Consider the following 22967-nt stretch of genomic DNA (forward strand, 5'->3'; position numbering starts at 1 on the left):
TTGGGCAGTTGTTTCTTTGAGGATTTGTTGTTGGAGCATTTAATTTTTTGAGTTCCAGATATATTTTAGATATGAGACCCTTGTCCGTTGTATGGCTAGTGAAGATCTTCTCCCAATCCGTGGGCTTTCTATTGATCTTGCTAGCTATGTCCTTTGCCATGCAGAAGCTCTGCAATTTCATGTAATCCCATTTGTCCAATCTTTCTTCGGTTTGTTGTGTTTGTGGGTCTCTATTAAGAAAATGTTGGTATGTGCCAAGGAAACCTCGCATTTCTCCTACTCCTTCCTGTAATGTGATCAGAGTGTCTGCTTTGACTCTGAGGTCTTCGATCCATTTGGAGTTGATTCTGGTGCAGGGTGATATATAAAGATCTAGCTTTAGTTTTCTACAAGTGAATATTAACCAATTTTGCCAGCACCATTTACTGAAGAGGCTGTCTTTCTTCCATTCTATATTTTTAACTCTCTTATTGAAGATTAGGTGGACATAGGTCTGTGGGTTCATTTCTGGGTTTTCAATTCTATGCCATTGGTCTGTTCTTGTGCCAGTACCATGCTGTTTTGATTACTATTGCTATGTAGTAAAGTTCGAAATTTGATATTGATATTCTTCTAGCCTGTTCTTTCTGTTAAGGATCGTTTTAGCTATTCAGGGTCTTTTCTTGTTCCATATGAATTTTTGGATTGCTTCTTCTATTTCCTTGAAAGATGAGGTTGGGATATTGATAGGCATTGCATTGAATTTGTAGATAGCCTTGAGAAGTATTGCCATTTTCACGATGTTGATCCTTCCAATCAAGGAGCATGGGAGGTTCTGTTTTGATTTCCTTTTTCAGGTTTTTAAAGTTTTCATCATAGAGGTCCTTCACTACTTTGATTAAGTTAATTCCTAGGTATTTTATTTTTTGTGGGCCTATTACAAATGGAGTTGCTTTCATGATTTCAGCCATGCTTTTTTCATTGTTGGCATACAGAAAAGCCATTGTGTTTTAGGGGTTAATTTTATACCTACTACTTTGCCAAAGTTTTGAATCAGGTCGAGTAATTTGGGAGTGGAGTCCATAGGATTCTTGAAATAGAAGATCATACTATCTGTACAGAGGGAGAGTTTTACATCATCTTTTCCTATTTGGATCCCCTTTATGTTTTCATCTTGTCTTATCGCTGTAGCTAGACATTCTAATATTAAATTGAAGAGAAGTGGAGAGAGTGGACATCCTTATCTCCTTCCTGAGTTAAGAGGAAATGGCTTTAGTTTTTCACCATTAAGTATAATGCTGGCTGTAGGTTTGTCATATACAGCCTTATTGTATTGAGGAATGTTCCCTGGATTCCTAGTTTTTTTTTTTTTTTTTTCCAGAACCTTCATCATAAAGGGGTGTTGGATCTTGTCAAATGCTTTTTCTGCATCTATTGAGATAACCATGTGTTTCTTATTCTTGTTCTTGTTGATGTGATGAATTATATTAATTTGATTTGCATATACTGAACCACCTTTGCATCCCAAGAAACATAGGTCCCATGGTTTCCATTATTTGCAATAACTAGTATAAGTCTGAGACAAGCAGAAATGATCAGATAAGTTCATGTTAGGCGAAATGAATCCCAAGATAAGGACTCAAATGTTTTTTTTTCTTGGTTGCTATGGTTTCTAACATATTTATAAGGTACTATGTGATTTCTTTGTTGCTTTTTATGTCCCTCCCCCATGGTATAACCCCTGTTTTCACTGTATTTGATGTTGGTATAATTTGGGGAGAGGAAGAGAAAAAACAAATTGTTTAAATAGGAATACAGGTGGATCCATTGCAACAATGAGATGTACAAAACTTTTGTCAAAAAACGAACTTTACAACTTTGGCACGGGGTGGGGGAGGAGCTGGGGTGGGAGAGAGATGGAAAGGGATGGTAATGGGAAACAAAGGAGGAAGCAACAACGCTTGATAAGAAATGTACTCATTACCTTGCTCATGTAATTGTAACCCCTCTGTCCAATATTTTCACAATAAAAAAGAAAATGTCTCATAATATTTCATATGAAAAATTGTTATTAGAATTTTAGCTTATCTCTAAAGAATAAATTTTCATTGGGAATTCTTTAAAATTATTTTAATATACATCTAAGCATTTTATGTGTGGTGCTTTTAAAGTATCTTTTCTCATTTCAGTGATTGCCATAATTAAAAAAAATATTATGCCCTACAGTCATTGATACTCTATGCCTGACAAAACATTGAAGCTACTTCCTTGCATTTCTATGTCTCAAATGAATGAATAATATATTTAGTTCAACATACTATCTGGGGAAATAACTTGAAAATGATTGCAGAAAGTACAATAATTATTACTGTAAAAATAAATTCCAAGCTGTCATTTTGAAATATTTAAAAAATGCAAAAAAAAAATCTATGCAAACATCAGAGTAATAACATCTTGGGAAAGTTTTCTATAACTAGTTGTCTTTACTAAAGTGCTGTCATTTTTATTACTGTTTTGATTATTACTATTATTATTATAGATCTCTTAAATTATTGTAGGTTTTACAGTTTGTTTCTGGTTATTAATTTATTTGTTTATGATGAACAGGGGATTACAGTTATAGCACTTTTTAATACATAAATCAATTAATTTTGAAAATATGGTTTTCAATAATTTTTATTGTAATTCTTGTGAATGAAATTACATGATGTAAATATATTTATTGTGATAATGTAAAGAATATTATAAATAGTAATTTTATATTTTGATATAATTATACAAGTTTGTCTCAATTTGTCTTTTTCTCTTCAACAGATGGCTTCCTTGAATATTGGGAGAGCAGGTGCTTGTGTTGTAGTCATCAAACAGCCTTGACTTCTTTTCATTTTATTTGGAGGGAGTTTATTTGCCACAATGGTTATTTTTATATCATTTGGAGAGAAATAAGAAGTTTCTGAGATGAAAACTCTTCAAGAGCAAAGATTTCTGTGGACATACATGCGGCTGTCAAGAGCAGTATTGTATCAAGCAGAATTATAAGAAAGAAAAAAATAAAGAAACACTGGAACTTGAACATCTGGCCACATGATAGTTCAGGAATGGTTATTGATAATTTTTTCTGTATTATATCATACAACAACTGAAGTTACCAAAGTTTTGCTTCCCTTGAGTATTAGAAAGAGGTGGCCATTGTTTATCATGTGGATAAATTCATGACCAGTCATGACTGTTTTATGGTTTGGGACAATATCCAACTGACTGTCAAAAGCAGAAGCTTTGATATTTCATCTCAGACAATCTGATTGGTTTATTAGATGATGGTAACACCAGAAAGCAGAATAATGTTTTATTGAAACAACCTGCTTCTTTGTCATTTTCCTCACTGATGAGAATATGTAGAGAAACAGATTCATGCTAATATCTTGCATTCAGAAACAAACTCTCCTGCTAAACAAGCTGTGTATTTCATCAAATGATGGTTGAATTTAATCATAAACATATTCACAATTGGAAACTAGAGAACACAAAGGATTGTTTGCATCAAGCTTAACACGCCGCTTTGCATTGTGAACACACTGAGCCAAAGAAACAATTCAATAATGGGCTTTGCCTTACATTGATTTCAGTGTGAGCATGGAAGCTAGTTATTCTGAATGTTATATATACTCACTGCATGTACAAGTCCTTTAGAATTGTGTTATTAAAATATCTTAGAATATTGAGAGAAAATTGAGGATGCTCTAAGTTGGATTCCTGAAGTATTAATGAGTAATTTGGAGAGCTATTATAAGGATGGCAGATTTCAGAGTTCCCTGACTCATTCTAAACTTGTTATACTGATTTGTTCATTAACTTAAACCCAATGTTTGTAGTTGTTTAAAGCCTAAGCTAGAAGCATTACATCTTTGAAAGTACCATGTAAAACTTAAGTACAACTAATAAAATGATAGAATGTTTGATTTTTATCAGTGTATTTCTCATCAATGGATTTTTAAATCTAAATTAAAAAATTAAAAAGTATATTATAAAGACAAAGAAATTTTATTACACAATTTTTAAATTTAGAGAAATATTCATCAAAGTGTACATTATTTTCTTTCTAAATGTTATATTATGCTGATACTAAATGAATTTCCAATTATGGTAAACATGAGGCAGATCACCATTATCATGGAAGAGAGGAAAGTGCTTATCACATGTCAGACAGGAAACAAAAGGAAGGAAAGACCTTGAACAAAGATACAAACTGAATACTCTATTTTGTCCAACCAGGATCCATCTCCTAAAGTTCTTATCATCTCCCAAAATTGCACTTCTATATAGGGACTAAACATTGCACACAATCAACATATAAACATACACATTTATGTGTTTGTATATGTGTATATTAGTTTTATATTAAAATACATATATTATAAATGTTACTTGACATAACTATTACTTCTATGCATGTTTGCTGTCTTTACACTGGGTACTATATTTCTTCATCAGATAATTTCTCCTAAAATAAAATATATATTGTATTGTCATACTTCACTACATCTTGAAAAAAAACACAGGATAAATTAATCTATGTTAAGATGAAGGTTAAGTAATCAAAATTGTTTTGTAGCCACATACAAAACTAAACTTGGCAAGAACATTTGTCAAACATTCACAAGTAGTTTTGGGTTTTTTTGGAGGGAATTTTCTAAAAATAGTTTATTTTTATTTACTATGTCATTATTAACCTAGTCTTCCTATATTATATATAAAAATTGTGTATATCCAGTTTATCACTTGGGAAAAACAAAGAACACTTCAAATAATCAGCTTAGGCTTACCTGAGACATTTCACTAGGACAAAATATATTAGTTAATATTTAACCTTAACTGTCAGTATTCATAATATACACACTTAAAAAAGAAACTAATGTGATAAAGCAATGATTACATTTAGTGTTTTTATTAAACAGTGAAATTCAACAACATAATAATGATCAAATTAGCAGTGATAGTTATATTTTTCCTTTCTTTCCTTTCTTCTCTATTCCATTTTCTATAAATTGAGAAGCATTCATTTTCTACAATCAAATGTCCAATCAGCTGTTATTTACCGCATGTTCCAAATAATACTAGCATTGTGTACCAATCTACAAAATAACCCTCATATCTGTGTCCCATACATAAGCCATTCTTTCATGTTTTGGATAACTGAAATCTTGTTATCCACAATGGCTTTACATAGTTCAGCTATATTTCAGTAATGCATGAGGGGTGAGAATATAAATTTTCTGTTTTATTGCACTGTCCATGTAGATTATAAAAGCTATTCTCCATTGTTTTAAGGATATAGAATGAGTTATATGTGTGACTATTAATCCTCTGGATACACTTATAAGTTCAATACATGAAAGAGAAATTATACAATATTTTCACAAATATAAAAGTTTCAGACTCAGTAGTTGAAACTATCAAACAACTAAAAGGCTTCTAACCTTCCCTCCCTCCAAACCTACTTATGTATGTTAAGTTATAAGATTGGGTGTTATTAGAGAGGCTTCCTAAAGCATCCTTTTCCTTTGAAATGCTAAAACAAACAAAGAATGACAACAAACCTGGGACCTCTTCATGAATGGTTTGAAACAGATATCATGAAATACATATCTGGTAAAAGGAAGTCCTAAGTGATGCCTGTGATTTGCCTGGGCCTCATCTACTTTATCCACTTCAAAACATTAGCTAAAGATGAGAAGTTGTTACATGACATGACCCAATATTCTCCCACCTCAGAAAGTAGAAAAGCTACTCATAGAAAATGACTTTATATAAGTAACTCCCATTAAAGCACAGCCAGCAGGAAATGTTTTTCCTCTTTCTTATAAGTTACATCTTTTAACATTATTTTACTAAAATAATGTCTTAGTAGCCAGGCACTAAGAGATCTGAGGATCAAGGTTCAAGGCCTGCCCTGGCAGAAAAGAACCTGTCAAAGAACCTTGTCTCCAATTAATCACTAAAAAAACTGCAAGTGGAATTGTGGATTAAGTGGTAGAGCACCAGGTTTGAGCACATAAGAAAGAAAAGAGACTAGGCACTGAGTTTAAGCCCTAGAACCCTCATAAAAATAATAACAAATACATACTTACTAAAAATTAATCTCTACTTTGTGAGATAGCTTGAAATGTTCCATTGAGTTGGTTATAAGGACCTGCAATTTTATGTGCAAATTGGGAAGCTGAAGGAACTAATTGTCCAAATTTTCTACTATCAATTATGACGGAAGCCTAATTTTATATCCTACAATCTTTGAAAATTTAACCAAAGAAGAATATTTCATGATATATTGAACTGGAGCTCCTGTCTATAAAGTGTTTGAATTCTGAGGTGTTAGTGCTCCTTCAGATAGTATTTGGACCACACACACACACACGTATATACATCTCAAAAAAGAATGTCTAAAATGTGTGTCTTCCCTTGTGTGTAGATGAACATTTTTGTGTTTATTTGTATTTTTGTTCCAAAGGTTATCACTGTATTGAATTTTATGAAGTGAAACAAAACTTAAGCTACATATAAGAAAATTACAGATAATTCTGTAATTATTTTCACAGGCATTTTGGTTGTGGTTTTTGACCACACATGTGTCAGAGAAACTGCAGTGAACAAATGGACAGCAGTTTTTTCAGACCATTTTTTTTATTGTGAAAATACCGTACAGAGAGGCTACAATTACATGGGCAAGGTAATGAGTACATTTCTTATCTAGCATTGTTGCCTCCTCCTTTGTTTCCCCTTTCCATCCCTTCCCATCTCCATCTCCCCCCCCCCAATTTCATATCGATCACGATCACTTGTTTTCTGAGTTTCTAAAATATTTGAAACTGAAAGGCCTTTGGTTCTTGATGGTAATAATGACTATAATGTTGGTAATCAATTGCATAAGGAACTTGTGTTGCAAATACTTTGCAAGATTTCCTTAATGATCCAGAAATTCGTTGGTCCATTCATAAATTTGGGTCTGGATAGATCTGATCCTTGATGATCTTTTGATTTTTTATAACGATGTTGGATGATATATCTTACTAGTTTCATTTCCTGAAGAAAAGGTGCAGCTGCAATCTAGAATCCTGCAAGGGATGAGGGAAACCCAAGTGCCCATGCTTAGTGATAATAAACTATGCAAAAGGGAGAAATAGTGGAAATACATTTGACAAATAGCATACATTTCTTGAAGAAAACTAAAATAATTGAAATTTGATACAGGCAGAAGAAGATTCAGACAAACTGATGCTTTCTTTCAGGAAGAAGTTAAATTTTCTTTCGTTGTTTCTGTATCCTTCAGGAACCTGAAATGTAAAATGTAATGCAAATGAGTTTGAAGACAGGAAACAAGACTCAAAATCTGAGATCCTGGGAGACAGTATTACTTTCCAATGTCAGTAGTACTTTCCAATGCAGATAATTTATTTCATTCTTTCAGCCCTTTCGATAAAAATAATTGCATAAAAATATTGCATATTTTCTTGATTAAAAAAAAATACTAGGATGACTAGAATTTGCTGAATTACTTTCATGAACATCACAGTTGTTGTGATTTGCTATATCTGTCTCTTCTAATTTGTTGAAAGTTTTAATAAAGCATTTCAAATGAAATTTTAAAATCCTCTGGAGGGATTAATTAGCAAATTTGTCATCAGATTCACTTTGTAGTATCTGTTAATTTGAGTGAATAGTTTATTTTCTTTTTGTCACTAGACCTACCTCAAAATAAACTTCCTTAGTTAGCTCAGTTTACAAAATCCTGAACTCTATCGGACAGGTAACAGCATGATATTTCCCAGCAAACTTTGAAATCATAGGACGCACAAAGTCAGCTTCAGTTAATATATATATATATATATATATATATATATATGTATGTATGTATATATATATATATGTGTGTGTGTGTGTGTGTGTGTGTGTATATATATGCAGTCACATCAGATTAAGAGTATTCTTTTCTAAAGTAGTAGTCTAGTGCATCTTTGTTTATATTTGATATTTCTAGTCAGGTTCTAATTGTTACTGTATATTTTTAAAGAATGGTCACTGTTATAGTTCATATTGATCATCTACTTGATTGGACTCAGAGATGCCTGAGAGAGACTAGTGAAGCAAAATTGTAGGTGCGTCCATCAAAGTGTTTGCAGAGATGATGATTACCAGGGAAACACGAAGGAGGAAGCTGTATCTTCCTTAGTGTGGGAAGTTTATCCAATAGCTTAGAAAAAGAAAAAAAAAAGAGAAAAGAAAGAAAGAAAGAAAATGAAAAGCAGAAAAAGTCAGAGGAAATTAGCATGTACATTCAAATCCATTTATTCCTGAAAAGACTTGTACTTTTCAGCTGCCATTACCTCTGCACATCAGAGTCATGCTATTTCACGTTTTCAACAACAATTCACAAGATCCATAGTCCTGGGAGCTTCCCTTGGGTTCTTAAACTTACTTCTGCTTGAATTCTGCAGCCACAGGGTCCTCTCTCTGGTCTGCTGAAAGCCATTGTTGAACTATGTACCTCTGGTCTTGCGAACTAATAGTGTGTGTGTGTGTGCGTGTGTGTGTGTGTGTGTGTGTGTGTTGATTCTGCTCCCCAAGGGATCACTAACTACTTCAATCAACCACATGAGAATTAGTAAAAGCTTTTATTCAGAACTTTCTGTAGCAAAGAAATCAGCCTCCAGCAGTTGAATTTGTCAAAGTCACAGAAGTAGGTAAGGAATTGGAAAATATTTATAGTGAAAAGAAAATAAAAGCTTCAAGGTTTTGTAATTGATGGTTATGTCCTGAATACAGTCTCTGGAAAAACTGACTAAAAGCTAATTAGAAGTGATAGAACATAGGTAAATCATAGGTAATTGGATTGAATATCATATTTTACTTTGTCTGATTGGCTCTGAGGTTAAAGAGAGAATGTATTATAGTTAGAGCATTTTTTTTGAGTTGGTCCTGGCCTTTGAACTCAGAACATAGACATTGCTTCTCCGCTTGAACTCAGGGGCTAGACACTGCCCCTGGGGTTTTTCATTGAAAGCTACCGCTTATCACTTTCAGCCATAGATTTCCTGTTTTCTGATGATTAATTAGAGATAAGTGTTTTATGGACTTTCCTGTTGTCTTTGAACATCGGTCCTCAAATCTCAGCCTCCTGATTAGCTACATTTCAATACTGTTAGGTATTTAGCTCACTTAGCTTCTAGTTAAAGCCACAATATAAAAGTATAAAAATGTACATGATTGGGCTGGGAAGGTGGGTCAGTGGTAGAGTGCTTGCCTCACGTGCATGAGGCCCTGGGTACGATTCCTCAGCACCACATAAACAGAAAAATCCAGAAGTGGCACTGTGACTCAAGTGGCAGAGCACTAACCTTTAGCTGAAGAGCTCAGGGACAGTGCCCAAGCCCAGAATTCAAGCCCCATGACTAACCAAAAAATAATATAAACTAAATGTAAAAAGAAAATTAAAATGTGCCTTTTGTTTTACATTGTAGCCATGAAATAAAAATAAAGCTAGAAGATTACAGAGAAAATAGAGTTAACCCATGACTTCACCAAAATCATAACCATGCACAAAGCAGCTACAACAATTCATAAAATAGGCCTCAACAATGCATCACTCCAACTCACACTCACCCACATGCCAATTTTGTTATACTCACTCTAAACAAAAATTATTTTCAAATTTCTGTTGTAATTTTCTGTTTATTTTATGGACTATGTTTTTAAAATTTTATTGCAAAGATGCTGTGTGTATAACCCCTCCATTTGTCTTTTAGAAAAACTTCCACATATGACCTGAATGAGTTCTTACCTGCTCTGTCCAGTAGGCACTATAATGTTAAATTAGGACCTGTGGTTCATACTTGTAAACCTAGCTACTCAGGAGGCTGAGATCTGAGGTTGGCAGTTGGAAACCAGCCTGGGCAGAAAATTTCCATGAGACTTTTATCACCAATTAACCACCAGAAAACAGGAAGTGGAGCCGTGACCCAAGTAGTAGATCACTAATGGTGACCACAAACAAGGTCATGGATAGTGCCCAGACCCTCAGTTCAAGCCCCAGGACTAGCAAAAACAAATAAATAAAATGAATAAATATTAATTAAAATAAAAATAAAAGGAATTACTCATACACCATAGTTATAAACTTATGACCTGTGGAGAGCCAGACAATCCATCAAGGCACAGACAGTGAAAGGTGGACAAAAGTTTATTTACACTGTTTACTCCAGAAAGGAGTGTTGAGACTACCTTGTCCTGGGCTAGATACCCAGAACCAAGAGCAGCCTCGACAACCAAACCTCCAAGCCTCCCACAGGCGGCCCTGACCCCCGACCTTTATGAGTTGATCTGCAAACCACCAGTTGGTCAGTCTGCAAACCTCCGAACCTCAGACCTCCAAAGCTCCAAAGCTGCAAAGCTGCAAAGGGGAAGGCTTTCCCTCTCCTCCCATCCTCCTCTCTGCAGCCTCTCCACTCCCTCAGGCCTGCCCTGCTCTGCTCCGGGAGGCGCCTCACCACGGGCCTCTCTGGAGGGAAGCCCCGAATGACCTCCCGAGGAGGCCCCAATGACCTCCAGAGGAGGCCCCCAATGACCTCCAGAGTAGGCCCCCAATGACCTCCAGAGGAGGCTCCAATGACCTCCAGAGGAGGCCCCAATGTCCTCCCGAGGCTTGCCCTGTCCTCCACAGCCTGCCCTGCTCAGGCAAGCTTTCCCCTCCTGCCATCTCCCCTCCACTCCTACCCCTCCCCTTCCTCCTGGCTAACGCCATACTGATGGTTTTCTCCTAAGGGTCCTTCTAATGGTTTTTCCCTAATGGGTTTTCGAACTGCCCTTCATGCTCCTCCCCCAAGCTGCCCACTGTCCAATCACTTCCTGACAGCTCACCACGTGGGGCTTGATGCTCCACCCCTCCAGTAGCATGCCACGCCCCTTTCAGCGGCATTCCCCACTCCTTCAGCTGCATGCCCGCACCCCTGGGCGGCATGGCAAGCGCCCCTCCGGCGGCGCCCCGTGGGGCGGTGACATCAGCCTCTCAAAGCCCTGCTCTATCTGGTGGCCTCATTGGTGGAGAGGTGAGGCCGGCCTCTTATGCCCCGCCCCTCCAGCAGGCCAGGCCACGGGGCCACACAGACTGTTGGGCCCACTGATTACTGGGCCCACTGGTTATTGCAGTAATACCCAGACATATGTCCATACTGTTTATGAGAACAGGGAATGTTTAAACGAGAGATTTAATTAAACAGAAGATACTCGTCCTTCTTCCCCTTTGGGGTTTTGGGGCTTGAACTCAGGGTCTGGGCACTGACCCTGAGCTCTTTTTCTGGGGCTAGTGCTCTGCCAGTTTAGGCCTCAGCGCCACTTCCTGACTCCTGTGGTTAATTGGAGATAAGAGCTTCACCTGGCTTCGAACTGCGATCCTCAGATCTCAGCTTCCTGAGATTAGAGCATGAGCCACCAGCACCCAGCTCTTCTTCACCATTAATGGGTCAGAGTACATGTGAGCTTGGGGTGGTTTTGGTTATAGAACAAAGAATGCATTTTAAAGGGACGGTAAAACATAGCAGGAAGAAGTAAGACAAGAACATGAAGGCACTCACCTCGCCTTTTGACAAGATTATTGTGGAATGTCAATTGTTCAGAATCCTATGTCTTTACTCAGACGCAAGGCAATTTCAAAACGCAGCAGTGTTCTGCTGGCATCAGGCCTTCTCCATACTTATCATCCACGCATACTTCCTGCACCTAGTCATAACTGGCACCAGGTACTAGTATTCCCACAAATTCATTGTCTATTTTAGGTCATGTACTCCCTATATGTCACTATTCAGTGAAGAAGCAAGTCATAGGAACAATACACACACATAACTTATATTTGTATGTTGGTAGGTATACATATATATGTGATTATCCATATGTCTTTGGGTTTTGGTAAATTATCTTTTTTAAATAGAAATTGAGCAAGGCAAATGACAACTGAAATGACATTATTTTCCTATGATTTTTGTGTAAAAAAAGGAAAAGTCTGTAATTGAATTTGTCACACATTAGAAATAATCTAAACAAACATTTGTATTAGAAACTTTTTTTATTCTTTTTTTTTAATTGTGAAAATACTGTACAGAGGGGCTACAATTACATGGGCAACATAATGAGTACATTTCTTATCATGCATTGTAGCCTCCTCCTTTGTTCCCCTTCCCATCCCATCCTCCCCCTGCCCCCCCACCCAATTCTCCTCCCACCCTCCCCCAAAGTTGTAAAGTTCATTTTCGACATATGACTTGTATGTCTCATTGTTGCAATGGGTCTACCTGTATTTAAACGATTTGTTTTTTCCCTTCCCCTCCCCAAATTATACCAACATCAAATACAGTGAAAGCAAGGTTATACCGTGGGGGAGGGTCATACAAATCAACAAAGAAATAATCTTAAAAATATGCTAGAAACAATGGCATGAAAGAAAACAACATTTGAATATATATCTTAGGGTTCATTTCCCTAACATCAACTTTTTTGACCTTTTCTGCTTGACACAGACATATACTAGTTATTGCAAATAAGGGAAACCATGGGACCTATGTTTCTTTGGGCCTGGCTTACTTCACTTAATACAATTTTTTCCAAGTCTTTCCATTTCCTAACAAATGGGGCAAAATCATTCTTTCTGATGGAGGCATAAAATTCCATTGTATATATATACCACATTTTCTTGATTCATTCATCTACTGAGGGGCATCTGGGTTGGTTCCATATCTTAGCTATAGTAAATAATGCTGCAATAAACATAGTCGTGCTGGTAGCTTTAGTATCGCCTTGTTTGTGAACATGTGGGTAAATGCCCCAAAGTGGGATTGCTGGGTCATAGGGGAGCTCTATGTGGAATCTTTTGAGGAACCTCCATACTACTTTGTATTGGAAACTTTTTTGCAAACCTTTTCACCCATGAAGGAACTAAACAATACATTCGGTATTTCAGAGAGGCTTTCCATTTTCTAACAAACAGAGCAATGTCATTCTTTCTGATGGACACATAGAATTCCATTTTGTATGTATACCACATTTTCTTGCTCCATTCATCAACTGAGAGGCATCTCGGTTGGTTCCATATCTTAGCTATGGTAAATAATGGTGCAATAAACATAGTTGTGCTGCTAGTATGGTCTTGTTTGTGATCATTTGGGTGAATGTCCAAAAGTGGGATCTTGAGGAACTTCCATACTGCTTTCCAAAGTGGTTGAACAAGTTTACACTCCCACCAACAATGCAATAAGGTTCCCTTCTGTCCACATCCCCTCCAGCATCTGTTCTTATTAGAGTTCTTGATTATAGTCATTTTAACTGAGGTGATGGGATTAAGTGCAGTAAGCCAATCGCAAAGAAACATAGGTCCCATGGTTTCCCTTATTTGCAATTACTAGTAAATGTCAGATAAATTTATGTTAGGCAAAATGAACCCCAAGATAAGGACTCAAACTTTTTTTTTCTTTCTTGCGATTGTTTCTAACATATTTATAAGATGATTTCTTTGTGTTTTGTATGTGCCTCCCCAACAGTACAACTCCTGTTTTCACTGTATTTGATGGTGGTATAATTTGTGGAGGGGAAGGGAAACAACAAATCCTTTAAATAGGGATACAGGTGGACCCATTGCAACAATGAGATGTACAAGACGTTATGTTGAAAAACGAACTTTACAACTTTGGTGGGGGGCGGGGGGTGGAAAGGGATAGGAAGGGAAAACAAAGGAGGAGGCAACAATGCTTGATAAAAATTTACTCAGCCCCCGCCTCAGAGCAGTGCGGGCAGCGGGGTGAGCATGGAAGCCCGAGGTCCGAGGCCAGGGAGGTCAGCTTTGAAACCTAAAAAAACAATGGAGAAGACACAAGAAACGGGGGGGGAGGGGGGAAAGGGGGGAAGGAGAAGGATTGGGATTGGGGGGGGAGGGGGGAGGCTGGGAAGGGAGGTGAAGGGTAAACAAAGGAGGAGGCTGCAAAGCTTGGAAAGAAATGTACACATTATCCTGCCCATGTAATTGTAACCCCTCTGTACAGTATGTTCACAAATAAAATAAAATTAAAAAAAAAAAAAAAGAAAGAAACAGCCCAGAGAATTCTCCTAGAGCTCTATAAGTACTTGCTTCAATTACCAGGTAAACAAGTAAGATCCAAACTTTGGCTGAAAGTCCCAGAAGACAAATTACAGGCTGGCTTTGAACTGGGATTTACAGATCTCCAACTATGATTACAGATTATCATTGAAGTTACAGAAATGTTACACAATGCCAGTTTACTCATTGACGATATCGAAGACAACTCCAAGCTCTGACGTGGCTTTCCAGTGGCACACAGCATCTATGGAATTCCATCTGTCATCAATTCTGCCAATTATGTGTATTTCCTTGGCTTGGAGAAGGTTTTAACCCTGGATCACCGAGATGCAGTGAAGATTTTTACCCGCCAGCTTTTGGAGCTCCATGAGGGACAAGGCCTTGATATTTACTGGAGGGACACTTATACTTGTCCCACTGAAGATGAATATAAAGCTATGGTCCTGCGGAAGACTGTTTGGATTAGCAGTAGGTCTGACGCAGTTGTTCTCTGACTATAAAGAAGATTTAAAGCCACTGCTTAATACACTTGGGCTCTTTTTCCAAATCAGAGATGATTATGCTAATCTATCATCCAAAGAATATACCGAAAACAAGAGTTTCTGTGAGGACCTAACAGAGGGGAACTTCTCCTTCCCTACCATTCACGCTATTTGGTCCAGGCCTGACAGTACCCAGGTGCAGAACATCTTGCGCCAGAGAACAGAAAACGTAGATATTAAAAAATATTGTGTGCATTATCTTGAGGATGTAGGTTCTTTTGAATACACTTGGAATGCTCTTAGAGAGCTTGAATCTAAAGCCTATAAACAAATTGAGGCATGTGGGGGAAACCCAGAGCTAGTGACTCTAGTAAAGTACTTGAGTATGATGTTCAGAGAATAAACTGAATGATGTGTGCACATCCTTGATTGAACATGAGGCATCTTTACTTGACTGTGTATCTCTAGCCTATACTGGTTCATGAATTTGAACCAAGGTGTTTGTCTCTAAAAACTGAGTATGTAGTCGTAATATGAATAAAACTATTTCAGTGTAGAAATACCTACGTATATAAAGTGGAAATACCAGAAGAAATCACTTTTTATAGCTCACGTTTGAATGTCAGAAGTGGTTGTGGCAGGACATTGTGGCCACAAAATTCTGTTGATTTTTGTCAATTAAAAAAAGACATTAGCTTCCATTTTTACCTGGATACTCCTAACTACTGTATGCACAGTTCCTGATTCATCTGTCCCAGCTACAAATCAGTGTCTACTTAGACCCAATAACCACAAAACCTTTTTTCTCCTAAATGCTGCTATTAATATGTAGTGTCCTTCTGGAAACTCCCTTACTAAAAAGTCTAGAAATAACAAAAAAAATTTACTCAGTAACTGTCCATGTAATTGTAACCCCTCTGTACGGAATTTTTACAATAAAAAAAATATTTCAGAGAGGGTCAATTTATTCCAGTTATTTGTACTTCAATTGAATAAGAGTTTAACTACTATAGTTATTTTGCTAGCAATTGATGGACAGGGAAAACATAATGATCATGACTCTTACAGTATTTATTCAAAGTTTTGGGTTTTTTTGTCACTGATCTTAATGCAAGGGTGGGCATAACCTGTAAAGTACTTTAACTGATACACACAATTTATAAACTGGATATCAATTTTTTTTTAAAAAGCTTAATTTTTAACATTGCTTTGCTGTTTAGAAAAATTAACAGGCAAATTAATTCATCTGTAGAAGTTTTAGACTGTGCAAACTACTTATAATTAATACAGAAATAGAGGGGAGTAAAAATCATGATGATCAGCTTGTTAAGTTTCAAAATATGACCTTAGGTTTTAAACTCTATATGTAAATCCTTACAGGATCATATTCTTGGTTTTTGGCAAACAATCTTAGATAAATAGAAATTTGAGTGAGGTGAATGGTACCTAATATGTACAAATTGTGTGTGTGTGAGTGTGTGTGTGTGTGCATGGTCATGTGGACACAAATATTTATAATTTTTGAACTCCTGAAACAGAGGAGAGAGAATGTTAGAGGGCAGGATATACTGAAATACACCACATCTATGACTGAAAATACACAAAAGATATCCACTGAAAGCTGTGGAATATTAGAATAATAGGGGATGGGGAAAGGGATAGCGAACAAAGGGGTCAATCTGATTTAAGTACTTTTACATACACAAAAGCAGTACCAAGGAGAAACACGTGATGAATTACAGGAATTTTATACTGCTAAGGGTATATTAGTCACAGATGAGAGGGGAAAGGAGAGCAAATATGTGTGAAAAATGAAACAATGAATCTCGTGTACAAAGCGATAGGAGAATGGGGAGAAGTATAGAGATGAGTTTAATCAAGGTATATTGAAAAAAATAAATGCACATGTTTGATCAAGGGGCTTGGCATGCATATATGAATGCCATAATAAAACTCCCTTGTGAATCTAATAAGGCTAATAAAAATAATTGAAAAAGGGCCTATATCATCTATAATGCTTAAAATTGCCTATAATAGGCTATTTTACATTTCTTTCTGAATATGATAGAGACAAAGGGTGAGCCAATTCAGCCATGAAATCCTTGAGACACTATGTTGGAAATGAACTATACAACTTTGGGATGGGCAGGAAAGTCAGGAGGGGAAAAAAACTGGGAGAGAATGAGGGGAGAAATGACACTGTTCAAAAGGAAATCTATTCTTTACTTACCTAACTTTAACCCCTCTGTACATCACATATACAATAAAATTAAAAAGAAAATACTACCATATTTCTAATTTTGTTATCCTATGAAAAACTGAACTTGATATCCCTGTGACAGAGACAAATTACCATTTTAATTTGTTCATGTATAATTTAATAACATATAAAAAGGTACAGTAGTTACTTGAGTTATTGATATCTTAAAATATCATTAAAATATATTTTAAAATATATGTCTGCCAACATCACAATTTTTTTTGTCTGTCGTGGGACTTGAACTCTGGGCCTGGGCACTGTCCCTCAGCTCTTCAGCTCAAGGTGAGCACTCTACCTCTTGAGCCACAGCATCACTTCCAGTTTTCTAGTGGTTTTTATTGGAGATGAGAGTATCACAGAATTTCCTGCCAATGCTGGCCTTGAACCATGATTCTCAGATCTCAGCCTCCTGAGTAACTAGGATTGCAGGCTTGAGCCACCGGCCCCTGGCTCAACATTATGGTTTTATTTCTGTTTAACAGAGTAAATTCAATATTATTTCTCAAATATCAATCTACACTAATATAATATTAGGAAAACATTGCTTTCAAGTGTGGCTTCTTAAGTGATACATTATTTTTAAAAATTTTTGCTAGTTTTACCATTTTTATCTTACTTTTACTCTATTTCTGTTTTTAAAACCTTTCACACATTTTTTTTGTCATTTTGGAATGTCACACAAATGTGTAAAACCCTATTTGTGAAATAAGGCTGTTTCATTTATTATGACTTAGTATTTAATAAGCACATTATAAATATTGGTATTTCTTTTTTAGAAAAAGAAAAAAATATTAGTGTTTTTACTTTTTATTATTATTGTAATAGTGATATGCAGAGTTTTTATAGTTACATAAGTCAGGTAATGAGTACATTTCTTTTTGAACAGTGTCACCTTTTTTCTTATTTTCTCCCAGTATTTCTCCTCCTGACCCACTTTCCCCCAAAATTGTATAACTCATTTTCAGCAGTGTATAGTAAGTACTACTGCTAGCATTTTTGTAAGCATTACTATTTGTACACCCTGAAAAAATATATGTAATACTAAAGTATTTTCAAAATTTCCTTATTTTCTTTACAAAAAAAGTGTCACTCTCTTATTGGTGTGTTTATTTGTTTATATCGTGTACTTGTATCTCACTTAAATGTTATTTTTTTCAAGAATTATGTTCTCTACATATCTGATTTAAAAAGATAGCCAGTTCTCCTAATAACAGAGCATGGTTTATCTTTTAAGAAGCAGTAAGTAATAAAAAGCCCTCTCTTTGGGTTCTGGTTGTGTTTATTTTGCCTTCTTTGTACAGAATCTGCAGTGAAACTTGAAGATGAAATACTCAATAAGTTGTACATTTGATAGAATTTGTAAAGTAACTTTCCATAGCAAATGAGAAAAAACAAAATTGCACAACAAATAAGCAACAAAATTGAAATGAATTGGATAGTGCCTGGAAAATCATGAAGACCAGAAATAAGAGAAGTCTTTATCTAAAAGCAGCTGTTTTTTGTTTGTTTTAAGCAGCTGTTTTTTTTGTTTGTTTGTTTGTTTGTTTTTTGTAAACGTCTTGTGGAATAAAAGGAAACATTCTTTTATGTTTTTATTTAAGTATTGGGACCATTATTTTTAAGTTTTTTTTCCTCTTTGTTAAAACATGGTGTAATCTTTTCATTTCCTCTCTCCTATCCCCTTTCTCCACATATCCTTCTGGATTCATTAAAAAAAACTCATTAATATTTACTTTTTCTGAGGAAAATATTTTCTATAGTTTCATCTAGCATTATATACTAATATCAAACACAGATTTTAGCAAATGGAACATCTTTGCTAGCAAATAGATTCTACAATAGCATATCAAGACTCACATAAATACTTGAAATTTCCTTCATCCTGAATTTTATAAAACTTTTTGTAAACAAATAATTCCAGGAATAACTGAGTTGGATTTCTTAACTGTACTTCAGAATATATAGAAATTGGATACAGACATCGATTATTTTTTCATATCTGGTCCACAGTTTTAACCATTTCAGATTAAATTCCAACAGGAAATTACTTATAAATTAAGGTAATAATTATCATATGTGTACAGATTCATAAGAAGAAAATGTCCTTATGAGATCAAGAATCCAAACTATAATAGTTGAATACTTTTTCTAGTATAGAACTATACCAGTCTCCATAGTTCACAAATATTGTAAAACAGCCATAGCAGATCATACTTTCAGCAGCATGGTACTCAGTATTTTTGTTCAAATGAAAATAACTGATCCCATTAGATTTTGGGAGGAACAAATTAAATACATCATAAACAAAATAATAATGAGAAACTATTTCTATTTTTAAAAAAGCTAAATTAGTAGATGAGATCAGTGTGATTGCATAGAATGCTCAGATTCACAGGTCCTGTACTGATAAACCTAGAATCTACCAGTGTTTCCTAAGGGACAAATGGAGATTTCACTTCCTGATGATCATATCTGCACAAAGGCAGTAGAATTGAGGAATGGACAAACAAAATGGGATAAGTATATATCCTAGAAGATTGAAGCAGCTGGTATATGTGACTTTTGTTTTTATTTCATAAAAACACGTACTTGAACAACTCCTAAGCACAAATGTATGAAATGTAGCCCCTAATTTGGGAAGATTTATTTCTTCAAGAAGGAAAGTAGACAGCCAGTCATATCTGCTATGCCACTGAATAGATAGAGCTTAGTGTTTGTTAAGAATTCATATAAACCTTGGGGGGCGGGATGGGGGGAGGATGGGAAGGGATGGGAAGGGGAAACAAAGGAGGAGGCTACAATGCTTGATAAGAAATGTACTCATTATCTTACCCATGTAATTGTAACCCCTCTTACAGTATTTTCACAATAAAAAATTAAAATTAAAAAAGAATTCATATAAACCAATCTGAGATTTTAAAGGTTTCCAGCAATTATTCAGTTTATTATTTGTTTTAATTCTATACATTTACTTATCCTTAAAAGCCTTTGAAATGGTAAAGAAGTAACACTTGGTACTCAATATAGAGTTTCTAGAGCTAACTTTCTACTAACATTCGGTCCATCTCAGGAAATAGAATGTAGATTAAATTTTAGTATAACTCAGCAACTCTACCTATTAGACATGAGTGACAAAGTTCATTCTTTTGCTTCAGTGACTTTGACATCAGTAGATAATCACCTCCCTAGCAGTGCCATTTACGGTGGAGAAAAGGAACATTACAATTGTAACATTTTAACTTTGACAAAAATATATGACTGCTGGGATGGATTAAATACTGCCTGGCCGATTTCATGGTCATTTCTGACATTTCTAGTTGAGCTTTTCTATAGTAGAGACATTTTAAGGAAGTCATTTAAAATGATAGTACATAAACAATACTCAGAGGAATTTTTCTTAATAAAATTCATGATGTCACATTCCTTGAAGTCACCAGCTGAACTTACTAATTAAAATGGAAAATTTAAAATACAAAATTTTCATTTTTATCTCAAAATATAGAAAGATTAAAATTACTGAAAAAGTGGTGTTTAACTATTTTAAACTTTTAATTCAGTAAGAAATTTTGCAACCATTATTATTGTTTGCTTCACCATAGTAGTCATTGTTTTCCAGTCCCCACATTACCTAGCTCATGAACACTACCCTTCTGTACAGTATCTTTACTATATATATATATATATATATATAGTAAAGATATATATATATATATATAGTAAAGATATATATATATATTTGTTAAGAAAAAAGAACAATCCAAAAAGAATAAAACAATTTTTAAAGTAATTGCTTAGACCCACATATATCATATATTGCTTTATAAGGACTGGACATTATGGTATTGGAAACATTCATTCAGAAAAAATTAATACTGAAAGCGTTTGGACTTTTAAGAGACTTTTAAGACTTTATGAATTGTCTTGAACAATCAGAATTCCTTGTGAGTTTCATAATTGGTCATAATCCCAGGTAAGAGATTATTATATTTTAAGATTATATATCTGATGGCTCCATTAACAAATGTGGACAAATTGGTGTTATTTTTTGGAGTGTACTTTAAAGAATCTGATAACTGACTAAATGTAAATAAGAGGGGCAAAAAAAATCCTTTTCTGTTTCTGTGAAACTGAGTGTGTCATTACAAGATAAGGAAGACTGAAAAGTACCATATTTATAAATCAGTGCTGCACATATTTTCGTAATAGAAGGAACATATAACACTCTTACAGCACAAAATTTCAAAACAACATAGAGTAGTAGAGTAACTTAGAAGCTATCATCTACTATCTTAGATGATGATTGCTGTACTATTTCTGGTTGAGTAGTTCAAATGGTAATATTCTCTTTGCTTTACCAACACAAAACACTACATTTAATAATAGGTGTCCTTTTCTCATGTGGGTTGTGTTCATGATAGGTCTACATCTGCTTCTTGAAAAATGCAGCACGAATTTGGAAAACAGCATTCTATGGAACGTACAAGATCTTTCTCAAGATACAAACACATAATTAAAAATAGGGAGTGCATAAAAGCATGTTGATATACATTTTAATTAATATTTCCAATGTTAGAATACCAAAAACCTAGGGAATTGTGACATTTTGTATTCAATACTTAGATGTCATGTAAAATAGCTATTTAAATTGTCAAAAGATAGTGTTAGTTATAAAAAAAATTACTACTTTTGCCGGAAATCATCTTAAAGCATGACTATAAATTCACTGCCTTGTGTGCACTAATTGATTAGAGTGTGTATTGCATATTATATAACAGAAACTATAAGGTTTTCCATGCAGTATATGTGGCAACTTCTTAAAAAAGTGAAGGATATGATTTAATGCTCTTAACAAGAAAATTAACTGGATTCAGTAGTTCATTGCATTTGTTGTGCTACCCATATATTTTAAGTTAATTTTGAAACAAATAATATAGCATTAACTATAGAACACAAACTTTGTCAACAGACTAAATCTCAAAACAACACAAGCCAAAAACACACCCGAAAAATAACTAATATTTTTATTTGGCTCCTAATGGTTTTATTGTTCCATTTTCTTTATTTTTTTGCACACTGAACAAATCTTAAAGAGGAAATATTTTGACCAAAATAATAAAAACAGTGAACTACTAAATCAATTTGTATCCAAAATTTGATTCTTAAACCCATTTTATCTGTATTGCAGCAATTATGTCTTGGAAGTTTCACCTTTCTTAATTCTTATGGTGATGTCCTCAACTACCAATCTGACAATATTTGAACTTGGGATCTTCAGGAAAATAATGGAACTGTCAGGCTCTCGTGAATGAAATTCATGACCTTGTAAAGTATCCCTATAACCCTACTTGTCTATTCTGTCCAGTGAGAATGAAGAAAGAAATCATTGTCTATGAACAAAGACATGGCTTTCAAATAACTTCATCCTTTATGTCTTAGTCTACATATCAATGAGAAATAATATTTATTGCTTAAGATATAAAACTTATGGATCTTATTGTCAGGGCAATTTCTAGCATTGTAGTTAGACAGCAGCCTCTATAATTGGTGCATATGAATTACTAATATATGAGGAAAATAATGGATAAATTGTTACGGGGAATAATATTTTTTGAAAATCTTTTGATTGGACTGAAAAATTTTCTATGGATCATAGGAATAAAGCAATAACTCCTTACTTCATTACAGTTTTTAATGCAAAATCAGGTTAAAGGAAATAAAAATAAAGCTGGAAATACATTAACATAAAATATCTGACCTAGTGCAGTTGGTTGCAAAGTGGTTGTAATTTTTTTATTTATCAAAATGAAATACTGGATTGAGAAACAATACTGACAATTTTTAAGTTGATTGGATTTTCTGATGTTTGATATTTGTCTATGAAGAATCAATTAAATCCTTTTTCCCCTAGCTGGAAATAATTCCATTAGAAAGCATGTCTCTCTTTGCAGTCTATTATACAGTTTAACAATGTCAATTTGTGTGTAATATTCTTGGCTAGATCCCCAGGTATCAGAAAAAGAAACAGTAGGAGAAATGAGAACCAAATATGCTTAAATGCTAGTTTTGGAGAAAAGTGTAATATGCCTCTTCTACCGCTAAGGGTAGGAGAAAGAGA

General features: G+C 34.9%; 1 protein-coding gene, 1 long non-coding RNA gene and 1 pseudogene across 2 annotated transcripts in view; 2 read left to right on the forward strand and 1 right to left on the reverse strand.

Moving 5' to 3' along the window:
- Klhl1 (kelch like family member 1) overlaps nt 1-3215 on the forward strand; it is a 251010-nt gene extending 247795 nt beyond the window's left edge. The window contains exon 11 of the mRNA XM_042685460.1: nt 2794-3215. Coding sequence (XP_042541394.1) covers nt 2794-2853 — 60 coding nt within the window. The 3' untranslated portion in view covers nt 2854-3215. The remainder of the gene's footprint in view (nt 1-2793) is intronic.
- A 1442-nt stretch (nt 3216-4657) lies between these two features.
- Nucleotides 4658-15112, reverse strand: LOC122112729. Its single transcript, XR_006148253.1, has 3 exons — nt 15043-15112; nt 9190-9193; nt 4658-4669 (listed from the first exon to the last, which is right to left on the reverse strand). It is a non-coding gene; the product is annotated as an uncharacterized LOC122112729 (long non-coding RNA).
- On the forward strand, nt 6569-15018 carry LOC122112728 (annotated as a pseudogene).
- Nucleotides 15113-22967: the final 7855 nt, after the last annotated feature.

Source organism: Dipodomys spectabilis, unplaced genomic scaffold, assembly GCF_019054845.1.
Source record: "Dipodomys spectabilis isolate Male_0828 unplaced genomic scaffold, ASM1905484v1 ptg000095l, whole genome shotgun sequence".
Taxonomy (NCBI): Eukaryota; Metazoa; Chordata; class Mammalia; order Rodentia; family Heteromyidae; genus Dipodomys; species Dipodomys spectabilis.